This window comes from Centroberyx gerrardi, chromosome 4 (genome assembly GCF_048128805.1).
Source record: "Centroberyx gerrardi isolate f3 chromosome 4, fCenGer3.hap1.cur.20231027, whole genome shotgun sequence".
Classification (NCBI taxonomy): Eukaryota; Metazoa; Chordata; class Actinopteri; order Beryciformes; family Berycidae; genus Centroberyx; species Centroberyx gerrardi.
In genome coordinates, this window is record NC_136000.1 from 16,594,845 (window position 1) to 16,607,197 (window position 12,353).

The 12,353-nt window shown below is 41.2% G+C and overlaps 2 protein-coding genes across 2 annotated transcripts; both read right to left on the minus strand.

The window, feature by feature from the left end:
• Window positions 1–80: 80 nt before the first annotated feature.
• cfap161 (cilia and flagella associated protein 161) lies at window positions 81–4,007 on the minus strand. Its single transcript, XM_071927300.2, has 8 exons — window positions 3,936–4,007; window positions 3,111–3,200; window positions 2,757–2,974; window positions 2,554–2,635; window positions 2,017–2,052; window positions 1,583–1,705; window positions 1,155–1,228; window positions 81–470 (listed from the first exon to the last, which is right to left on the minus strand). The coding sequence occupies exons 1-8, from the start codon at window positions 4,005–4,007 to the stop codon at window positions 284–286; spliced, it is 882 nt and encodes a 293-aa protein (XP_071783401.1). The 3' UTR covers window positions 81–283.
• Window positions 4,008–4,495: 488 nt separating this feature from the next.
• Window positions 4,496–11,756, minus strand: cers3b (ceramide synthase 3b). Its single transcript, XM_071927272.2, has 11 exons — window positions 11,629–11,756; window positions 9,206–9,379; window positions 8,977–9,094; window positions 7,261–7,379; window positions 7,116–7,173; window positions 6,713–6,763; window positions 6,483–6,575; window positions 5,995–6,123; window positions 5,317–5,423; window positions 5,077–5,230; window positions 4,496–4,907 (listed from the first exon to the last, which is right to left on the minus strand). Exons 2-11 carry the CDS (start codon window positions 9,376–9,378, stop codon window positions 4,788–4,790), a joined length of 1,122 nt encoding a protein of 373 aa, XP_071783373.2. The 5' UTR covers window position 9,379; window positions 11,629–11,756; the 3' UTR covers window positions 4,496–4,787.
• Between the last annotated feature and the right edge of the window lie 597 nt (window positions 11,757–12,353).

Consider the following 12,353-nt stretch of genomic DNA (forward strand, 5'->3'; position numbering starts at 1 on the left):
ATTTGAGTACAGCCTGGGACCTTTGACACGTCATCAAATCACCCTCTCTACCAATCTTTCCTGTCTTTCTTCATTGTGACTATCAAATAAAGGCAAAAAAAAAAATCCTTTTAAAAAAAAATGCTTTTTTGTACAATAGAGGAGTGAAAACTGTAAATGCAAATCGAGAACAAATCAATAACCCAAACAGAAAAACAATCTTTATTTTAAAAAGTGTTGTTGTTAATGATGGTGTTGTATCCCTGTGCCCTTTTGTACTTGTCTGAGTGGATTGTTTTTGGGCTTACAAGCCAGTGTCTGCCTGTGTGAGCTCAGTGGCTTTGGCCGCTGATTGTGGGCGGTCGAGAAGTAAAAGCCCTTCCCCTGCAGGGTCAGAGGTGGATAGCACCCAGTGGTTGTTGTCCTTCTCAGCTTTGTGGGAGTCCAAGAAGGTGTGGGCCGTCACCTCATACTCATTGCCATATGTGGTCCTGCAGAGACAAGAGTGTTACCCGCAGCACTGTAGAGGGCTTTTAGGCAACGTACTGTAACGTATCCTCTGGCAGCCATAGTGGAGGTCCTCAGCTCTTGGGCAACAGTGGCTGTCAACAGCTGATTTTGTTTCTAAATGTACAACTTGCCCCTCTCAACAGAACTGAATAGGCATGGTTAATGTCTATGCCGTTTTTGACTGAGAACTGATCATTTCGCCACTGATACATCTAATCGATTGTAAACAAATCTGATTTGCGAACTAGGTAAATCTATTAGAAGCTAGCATTAGTAGTGGTGAGCAGTGGCCAAACCAGGCGTTTGTTCAGGTTTGCTGAGCTGACTCTTCTCAAGCAGCAACTGCTTTGAGGAGACTGGGAGTAGATAGTTTCCTGATATGGAAACAAATCTACCTTATCGGACAATTCACTTTTACTTATAACATTGCTGAATTGACCCACACCTACACCACAACAATCTTTCTCAGGTATCTCTCTATCTTTTTCTAGCCCAGGTTTTTATGAATTTTGCCATTATTTGCACACAGCCAATTCTCCAGTGGACCTCCGTGATGGCGTCAGACATGGTTGCTAAGAGATAACTGCAAAGCCTCTGTATTGCATACAGCATGGCAATATGTGCCACTTTGTTTGAGGTTATTTTAAATGGAAAGAGGAAGTTACCAAAGGACTTGATCGCCCAGAACAGCCAGAGCCTGGTTTGTCTTGCAGTGCATGATAAGCACCATAACATTTGCCTGTAGGGGTATAAACAAGGAAGTACATGTTAAAATAACCAACCCCATACATGTTTACATGTGAATTTTGAATGCAATACAATAAAACAAACAACACTCTGTGAGCACTGTGCATATTATTACCATGGCCTCTTCCCTAAAAAGGAAACGTTTTGGGTACACCAAATCTATGCTATTCTAACTATTTATTCCAGTAAAAAGTGGAAAATACCAGTGTTGATACATATTGGTGTAACCAGTTTTTAACTATAGAGATAAAATATTTTCAGGTTGTAATAGTATAGTAGCTAGCTACTCTAGTGACTAGGAGTGACAGGTGAAACGGTCAGCCAGGGAGCCAGGGAGTAGACTTACGGGAACAGGTCGACCCTCATATTCAAGCCTCTCCTGGGGGTCAAAGTGCACAATCTTCCACCACGACACAAAAGAACGATCCTCATCCAAACTCACTTCCTGGAGGCGGGACTTCTTCGCGCACTTCAGATGAAGTCACAATAGTTTCAGATTGACAGGATGGCAAAGATAGAAAATGAAAAACTTAAATGTTGCATTCTACTTTTGACCTTTCCATGGATATAAACAGCATTGTCAAATAACTTGCAACACTTTTCCTTGCTTACGTCACACTTTGATTTACAACCAAATGCACATTTATGCACTAAATTATGATAAGTGTGCGCCTAAGTTTTTTGCAGAAGCTTTGTTACACACGCATGATCACTTGGTGATTACTAGGTAAATTCTCATTGTTCGTCTTTAATAAATGATGAATGTCAATCTCGATCTACCTTCTGAAAAGTCCGCAGGTCGCTGGTCAAATAAAGCTGAGGGGAGAGGGAAAAATATACACAACCATACTGAGAGGTGACACGCTGACGATGTGATTCATTTAAGCAATAAGTCAATGCAAAGTGAACCCTCTTTGCAGTTCAAAAATCAGTGTAAACACAGCCTTGTTGGCTTATTGCTTTAATTAAATGGCTGTAAAACACAACTGTAATAAAAAGAGAACACACGCTCAATAAGTATTTTTAGTAAACGGCAATAATATTTATAATTAAATGTTACTCTTCTGTTACTGTAATTGTGTGTTTGCAAACTTTAGTTAAACATCTTGGTTGCTAAGCAACTCAGCCAATCAGAACTGACAACTGAAACTTTCTGTTTTATAAATAGGCACTGACATAGCAGACATGGTTGAAGAGCAAAGTTGCCAATTTAATATATCAGGCAGTTTGTGTCGAACTCTGGAACATTTCATTCTGTGTCTGTATGACTAAGTGTGTGTGTGTGTGTGTGTGCGTGTGTGTAGTGAGGTTACTCACTCCTCCAGCAAAGCCACTTCTTGTTTTCAGCGCAAAACTTTGCTCATAACGTAGAGCCGATCCCTCAGGACTACCATCTACACTAAACACAGACAAGCGGTGTTACAGCTTACATCTGTGTGTGTCTACGTGTGAATAAAACTAGTAAACTACCATGTGTGATGGTGGTGTGGTTGTGTTTGTATGTGTATGTGTGTGTGTACCTGGTGATGATAAAGGCAGTGCGTGTGCAGGGCTGCACACTTCTTCCTGCACTGACTCCACACGGGGCTTGAATGACAGGGTGAGGAGCCTTTGTCAAACTGTTGATGTCTGCGTTAATGCTGACTGCAGTGCACTCCCTACTCGGCCCTCCCATATTCACCAACATCACAACATCTCCGAAGCGCAATCCACCATCCTTGGACACGGAGAGATTCACCTGCACACAGTACCACACACCAGAATTATCACTGTCATCATCTCAATATTATTCATCATCATCATCATCATCACCATCCCCCTCATTATGATGATATTATTGTTGTGGTGTTGTTGAATAGTGTCACCCATTTTACCTGGCTCAAAATGTTCTGTTTGAGGAAGGCTACTTTCTGGACAGTGAGCTCACCCCTCTCTTTTCTCTCCAGAAACTCTTTCAGTGCATCCTTAGGAAAGAAACATCACCATGAAAAATATGTATAGGTACTTCAAAATCTCTCCGCCGGTCAAAACTGCCAGTAGAATAAGTAATAACAACTTAAACACTGATCATTGCATCATCAGCCTTTTCAATAAGCCCATTCATTTTGTCAGTATAACCAAACCACTGACTAACAGTAACAAAATCAAGGTAATGCTACAACCAACCATATGATATTGATTTGTAACATATGTCTAGTTTTCATGTGATAGATTACAGCGCATAAAACCTTGTGGGACTAGTTGCATAAAGACGTGGGTTATAGCTGTAGGTGGAGCAACAGTGATAGCAATAGCATAGTCATTTTTCAGCCGAGAAAAAGTGAGTCACACAGCCCTTACTGGAATATCTTGTGACTGCTTTGCATTATGTTACGGTTTACTGGGGATATCGGATTTGCATTTGGTATCTCTGTGGTTTCTATGATGGATGTCTCCCTGTGTGATTACTGAATGTCGGTGCAAAATAGTGGGTCTAAAAAGAAGCCGTTGCTCCACTGGTGTTTAGGGTAAATATTCTACTCTCAAACTGCACTTGAAATATCTCAACATGAGTCATCTACGTTTGGTCAGTTACCCACGGGAAGAGGAAAAATACACCACCAAACAACACAATGGACACAGAAATAGAAATACGGTAAGCTAGGCTACATCGCCAGTAGCTGGAAAATGTGACTCAACTGGTCATTTTTAAAACAAACCTCTTCCAGGCGTAGGTCCTCGTTCCAGTTTCCGACTCGCACGCTTGGGCAGTAAGTTCTCACATGAGTCATGCTGAGTAATTTTGGCAACAATTCGTGTACTAGTAGGTTATTAAGTTAAGCTACTTGTTGTGTTTAAAGAGCCTTCCCAACCCGCTAACTTAGCTAGTATGCATGGTTTGTGTAGTGGTATCCATGGTAACTGACTCTGACTGTGGTGTCTTCATCATCACCTCCCGTCAGCTCCCGCTAATCGTCGCTAGAGGGCGTGCTGATACAGTCCAAAAATAGCCTGAATGCCACTGTTTACAGCTAGTGTGTGTCATGTCTGCTCATTCTGCTTCCCACGTAAATTCTGTGTCCAGTCATGAATGGATTTTGAACCATATACAGTGCTACATTATCTTAAAAACACAGTGCTTTTGTTTTTTATTCACACACTCACCCATGTGCACACTCCCACACACACAGGACTCATAACTGTCATCATTGCTATCATCGTCACCATCATTATCATCATCACCATCATCAAAGGGAAAACCAACGGTGGTTTCTGTTGCTCTTTTTTTTTTTAATTAAGAGTAAAATGACACAATATACATTTTCAAAGTTTAACATTGGATTCAGAGAACTCCAGAAACCATGCAGCTTCAAATCACATGCATTATCCTTCACAGTTCCTTTTAAAAATCATATTGTCTGCTCAAGTATATTGACTCCTTTTCAATATGTTATTAAATTCCCTCTGTGGGCTCTTGGCAACCGCTGGCATCTGGACTCAGAGTCTATCTCTCTGTCCATGTTCCTCTCTCTCTTTCTCTGTCTGGATTTCTTTCTCTCTGTCTGTCTGTGTCAGTGCCCGTTGGCCCGGCCTCTGGCTCCTGAGCCATTTCTGTGACTCAGTCTGTGCTTTCTCTCCTTTAGTGAGTCACTGTCATCCTCCTCCTCATCACTCCTGTCATCCCCTTCCAGCTGCAATATGGAGATGAGCCACAGAGACGATGGAGAACCAAGGAGGAGAGATAGAAGAGAAAGAGACGGTGAGACAAAATCATGTAACTTGCAGAAGTGATTTTCTAGTTTCCATACATCCCCTTCCCCCGTTTACACACAGACACACATGGATACTGCTGTACAGCACCTTGCTGAAGACGAACTTGTAAAGCATTCGCAATATAAGAACGGCCCAATAGAGGTGGAGTATCTGCAGAACCAGCAACATGGCGTTGAAGAAGTAGTAGCCAAAGAAGGGAGGGAACAGCTCTGTTGGGTACACCCATGTACAGTGGATCAGCCTGTTGAAGATATGCACACATGACTTTTTCACACATTTCACTGAGGCCATCATGCACCATGCATACTTCTGTTTTGCAAAACTCACCAGAAAGGCAAAATGACAAGTCTTGTCGCCGTAAAGAGAATTGTAAACACCACAAACATCGCGTTAGCAGTCCGCTGCCACTTGGCATAGTTGAATACCTTTGCACCCTGTGAGAGAATGAAGTAAAAACAGTGAAAAGAATCTGGTTGGATTCTTTGTTTTTTAAAGGAACAGTTCACCCAAACTTAAAAATTCAGTCATTAAAGCTGCTGCTGGCAGGATTTCTAAATGGGCATTTTGTTTGAATTGAGCAACCAGGTGACCAGGTGCCACAAAGCAATGTTGCTGAGAAAAATATAGTATATAATGAAGTAAATATTGGACTTTTGGACCCATAGTGCAATCGTGTGGCTGCAAAACTTGGATTATGCTGCACAAGCTGTTTGGAGAAATTTGATGGACATTTTATTTATTTTTGGGGGGCTGTAAAAAGATGGCTTTCTTAACTTAAATCGTTTTGGGAGAAGGTTGAGATGGAACTAGGGGGATAACTGTTTGGTTTTCGTACAAATTTAAATGGCGTTTTGACTGACATTCGAGTGAGTAGTTAATGACGTAGTAGTAGCACAGTGACAATGTAATGCCTCACATTTATCACCTAACACCTGCACCAGCCTGTCACAATCAATCTTTGCATAAATTGGCATGTGTATGCGCTGATGTGAGAGCAGAACTGACCTCCAGCAGTATATCAGCGGAGTCATGAACTGCCATAACGAGGGTGCCAATACGGATGTAGTTTGAAGTCCAGGAGAAACCCAGAAGAGTCAGAGTGGCTATATGGTGAATCACCTGCTCTTTGAAGTCCTACACACATAACATATAAGCATGTATGCATCCATGTACACACACACACACACACACACACACACACACACACACACACACACATCCAATTCAAATTGTTCTTGTGTGTTTATAATGTGATAGGTAAATAAAGGTTTCAAAATTGATATGGTATTTGAAAGATAATTATTATTAGTTACTAACTATTATACCTTCTTTTTGTGCAAAACTAACATTTTGGTGGATCTGGAAACCTGTATGTTAACATACTGAGTAATGGATTTAAGGTTAAAGCATTTTGAAATGAAACTGTTTGTGTTTCTTTGAACAAGTGCAGTTCTTTGCACTCTATTTTATCTGCACACATACTGTCCCCTTACCTTCCTTTTCACATCAAATGTGAGGCTGAGGAGCAGAGAAAGGTAGAAGCCCATTTCCAAGAGGTAATACCAGTACTGAGACGGCAGCATGGACTACATGGACACACACACACACACACACACACACACACACACACACGTGATGACGAGATGGTTTACTTATACTATACTATATATTGTAATATTGTTCAAGGCATCTTTATAGCCAAACTAATTGGGGTAACGCTCACCTGTTTAGGGAAGCCTGCCCAAACCTCTCTCAGATTATAAAACCAAGGCTTCTAAATCCAGCAGCAACAGAGAAGAAGAGGAGTGTGAGGGGGTTGGAGAATATGCTTGAAAGCAGCGCCAAGGGTAAAACGAGCTCATACATGTTTGCCTGCGATGTCAACTGCCAGTGTGTGAGAAAAACCCTGAAGCACAGAGAGATGCAGAGAAAGAGGAAGAGAGACATGATAGTGGTATACCCAAATAGTAAGAGAGAGGGAGAGAGAGAGAGAGAGAGAGAAAGAAAGGTCCCACAGCACCAAAGCAAAATATTCAAGCAATGGAAAAACTGTCTGACACGAGAAAGAAACATGCCAAATAATTCCTGTGCTAAAACTGGGAAAAGAAATACCCAGAAATACTCACATCATAGAGAGCTATGACTCCGCCGACAAATGCAAACAAGTAGAACACACATCTCCAACTGTTGACAGGCAAGAACATCATAATGTCGCACATCTACACAAACACACACGCACATCTGTGTACAAACAGACACACACACACACACCTGGCCTCACAGAACCTCTTGCGAAGCCCTGGCCGCTCCTGGTTCCTCCTCCTCCTGAACCAGACTTGAACTCTCCTTTCTGGCCAACTGGTCTTCTTACAGAGAGACCTCACATCAGCCTGGGACACGAGGGAAAGGATCCACATGTTACACTCTTTCCACCCTAAAATGCACTCTGTGGAGCCAAGTTACACACCAAGCACCGATTTCGGCTCCCCGGTGAGACAAATTTGATACAAAGTAATAACATATTTTCACTTGACTAAATATTTGTGTACAGAAAGAGAACTTTGTAAGAAGCCATGGGACTCTGTATAAGCTGAACTCATCTTTATTCTAACCGTAGGTGTCATGGACTTTCCAAGAAAGGTCGTGACATCTTTAGTTCAATAGAATATTTTGTTGTAATGCTTTGTTTTGATTTGAATTTCTAAGAAGAACTACAGGAGTCACTAGTGATGGATGGACTCGAAGCAGCAATTTGAAACGTTTCAAAACATTTGTGACACTGCCGTGTTGAACCTGTGCTTCGAGGCGCGTATCAAAGTGGACAAGTCACGTGATTGGACACTGGGGGGTCGACTCCAAAGTGAACCTGTGTCAAATGTATGGCAACTATTGATCTCGAATCAGTTGTCATAACTTAGGCTCATACTGACTGATTCAAGTTTGGGCTGATCCACAGTTAGTGATTTCAGGTTTCCTGCAGATCACCTGATGTGCCTTTCCCCTAATATTTACAGTAAAAGCAAATAAAAATGACTAAATGTTGTGGGTTTTCATGTAGGAGAGAGAGACAGAGAAACTTTCTGTGATATTCAGAGAGATTTAGTTGATTTGGAGAAATGGAGGGAGCAAGAAAGAGACCAAGGTCATAAACAATGACAAATTGTTTTCTTCAATAAAAATTCATAACACTCCCTCCCTCATCTAGCCCCAGTCACACAAACACTCCCCATCACAGAATTTCCTATTCCATGCACTACTTTCATACACAAACGAATTTTACAGTATTAGTAAGTAAGCATATAAATGCCTTCTTATATATGTCTATGAAGTCTACAACATAAACATAAATATTGTAATTAATTGTAAATATAAGCTATACACATACTTTATTTACACAAATGATATAATGAAAATGATTAAAATACAACTATATGAAGGCCTACATATTCTACATAATTTCAGGTCTGTTTATTTCAGGATATTTTAGACTACTCTTAAATGAAAATATATGCAAGTAATATATGCAAGTATGCAAATCGTTGAATCATTCTAGGTGTTTTTTTGGGGTCTTCCCGTTGCATTTACACGCATTTGACCAGCAGACGTCACCAGCGTGCGGCGTTTCGAGCGTTTCGAAACAGTGAAGCATTTTCCAAAGCAACTGGTTCAATTGGTTCAAAGCTTCAGAAAGCCTTGTTCCTCCCATCACTAGTAGTCACTGCACTTAGTATATAAAACAACTTCCCCTGACAGTATTCCCCTGTGAGGCTTAGGCATTGCTTTTTTACTTCTAATCATGTCACTGTGCTTTGTTCATCACTACATGGTTGAAGTTTCCTCACTTGGAAGACAACTTCATTCTCGTCAATTCTCTATAATGTCACACCACATGCATTAGTGTATGACTGTTGCCAGTTTTGGGAGATGTGTGAGATTATGTGACTAGTAAATCACCTCTGTTTTTCGGGGAAGTGCCCCTTAACGTACCTGTGACGGGACTTGTGATTGGCTGCAGAAGTAGTTTTCTAGGGTGGGGTTGGGCTCTGCTGTGAGACGAACCCTATCCCTAATTCCCCAAACATCAGCCAGTGGTGTGGCCAGGTACCTGCAACAGCACACAAACTACGGGAAATAAGGAGAATGTATAGCTATGAGTCTGGTCATAATCACACATTGACACACACACACACGCACACACACACACACACATCCTCACCTCTCAAACAGGCATCTGACTAAAAGCAGGCAGAGGGCACAGGGCAGAGCAGCGTAGAGTTGAGAGGGTTTAGCATAGATCCGGTCTTCATGATCCTGTAGATCAGACCAGGAGATGTTCGCTGGCAGCCACAGACGCTCCCACCACAGCCAGTCACTGAGCGTCTCCAACATGCTGCTGGGAAACATGGAATATGCCAAGTGAAACATTCACTGACATACTGCAAAACATCATTGAGTTTCATATTCAGTTTCAACATCGTATTTTTTCTTAAAACAAATGTGAAATTCTGCTGACAACGGGGAGATAATTCCACTTGTTTCCGAGGCAGAATAAGGCAGATCACTCCACTGGTATCAAGGAAATGACACTTGATTCAAGAATAAATCTTGAAAGAACTTGATTCGCATCAGAAACAGGTGAAATTATCCTCCCCCTCCAATTGGCAGATTTTTCACTTGCTTTTAAGAGAAATACAATTTTAAGACTCAAATGACTTGTTAAGATGGATATTTTTTGCAGTATATAGCATAAAACTATGTCAGCTGGCCAAATAGGCAAGTGGATTCAACCAATTTAATTAAGCCTCAGCCAACACAATTTTCAAAATAGAAAAGACTGAACACAGGCTGGTGCTCTGCTGAAGTGGCTTGTACACTTGACAGATTTACCAGTCACAGCCAAAGCCTACCACTATTTGGCTAGTACCAATTTCAAGCTGTGGTCACTACAATTTCCAATATTGAGATTATTATTTTTATGGCATTTCTGCTTTATTGCATAGTACAGTGGAGAGAGACAGGGAAGAAGGAAGAGAGAGGGAGATGACGATGACGATGCCAGATTCAAACCCTGCTGGATGTCACGATTACATGGTACGTGCCTTAAACCACCGAGCCACCAGGACGCCCCGTTTCCCAATAATAAAACCCCAAATTTATGTCATGCCTGAGATTCTGACAGTACACTGTAAAAACTCATAGTGCAATTTAGTGAAATCAACTCATCTTTATCCATTAACACAATGTATATAGATGTGTTTGTCAATTTCAACTTAAAAGTGCTAGTTATGAGCTTCATGACTTAAAATCATGAGTTCACATCTTGTGACTTATAAATTATACTTCCCAGTATGCATTGCATTTGGTTTAACTCTCCAGAAACTCTTCCTTCTTCTGGTTTGAATGAAGTTACAGGAAAGAGACTTGTTATGTATGTATGTTTGGTGAATCATAGGTCAATTTCTAATTACATTTTTTTTAATAAAAAAAACATGATAAAATCTACTATCTATCTTATCTATGTATCTGGGAATTCACAATCAAGTAAGTTTCTCTTTGATGCACATGGCAAGTACAATCCACTACAAGTAAGTGTATTGCAGCTGCATACTATATGCTGAGCTGTGTATTAATCATGTGATACAAGAGAAACTTAAACCTAACAAACCTTGTGAAAAAATAAATAACACTGGATTTCAGTTTATCAATTAATGCATTCAACTTGGAAACACGAATCAGCATGACTAGACATTTGTTGATTTAACTTATTGTCTTAAGTTCACTCAGTTAGCTTTTCTACATTAGAACAACTAACTAATGATCTTTGACCTAACTATTCAGTACTACTTCTGTCAACTCACAATTTTAAGGCAGCAAGGAAACTTATGTTTTTGAGTTGAACTGCCTTAATATTTTTTGCAGTGTAGAACTGTTATGTGAACATGCAGACATGACAGGGAGAGATTGATTTGGTGATAGAGAACAAGATGTCAAAGGGCAAGATAGATAAAGGGGGTGAGGAGTAATTGGAGGTAAAGATTAGAGAAGTAAAGTCCCTCCTTTTGTGGACTCTGCCCATAACAGACAGTGCAGATAAAGCAACAATTGTCAATTGTTCAATTGACAATCCCAATGTGTAAAGTCAAGGGCGAGGTCTGTGTCTATGTCTAAATGGTGTAAACATAAAGAATGATAAATGTTTACATGTTGCTGTGAGGTCCTGTCTCACTCACCTGAGATATAATATCTCGTATTAGTGCGTCTCTAAACTCCTAAGATAGTAAACCAGCATGGGAAAACCAGCATACCTGCAGGCAGCGTTGCCTTTGGAATAGACAAGTTCCAACAGAAGAGAGGGGAAGCTGAGGCAGGAGGAGGGTACAGACAGTGTGTGACAAATGAAGCTCACTGAAATAACGTGAGAAACCCAAATAGTCTCAGCCATCTACCTGAACTTCACACTCAAAAACACATCCATATTTATAGAATCAAGAGGATGGAAGATAGATTACAAATGAGAACGTGAACACATGTCCAATCCATTTTATGCCTGTGAGAACACACACACACAAACACACATTAATTTATGCACATGCGCATGTACTCGCATGCACACACACAAACACACACACACACACTCACCTTCAGTATGCCCAGCGTGGATAGTGCAGTGTGTCGTCCAGGGACCTGTCTGTGAGAAGCCAATCTGTGACCTGTACAGTCTATGTATAGACTGTACTGGTTCACACCAGGTAACAGTACTGTTAGATCCTATACCTTAGGCAAGAGTTCCAGCTATTGTGTAGCCATTCTTCAAAGAGTGTTCAAAGTCTTCAAAGTGTCAAAAGCAAAGAGGAAGGCAAATATTTGCTTATGCCCTCTAACACTTCCCCTAATCTACACAATGTACTGTATAGTATGTGAGGCAGCATGTGTTTTTGAGTATGCGTGTGTGTGATGGCTCACCTGGTTAGAGGGATTGGGCTCCTTTTCTCCCTCCCTATCACTCCCTCTTTCTCTCTCCCTCTCTCTCTCTCTCCCTCCCTCTCTCTCTCTCTCTCTCTCTCTCTCTCTCTCTCTCTCTCTCTCTCTCTCTCTCTCTGCCTCTGACTGCTGCTGTGATCACACCCTTGCAGTTCAGTCCTGTAAGGTCAGCTCAGCACTGAAAACCTAGGAGCATTTTGCATCAAAACAGCTGTATACGGATAGCTGCAGCGGTCATCTGAGCACTAGATTGTTTGCATACCCTCACCTGGAAGAATTCCCTTGGAATGCTGGGAAGCCCCCCACAAAGGCCCCATTCACTGCAGGGGCAGGAGAGGAGGGGCTAATACAGGTAATGGAAGAAGAGAAAAGGGAACGTTCAC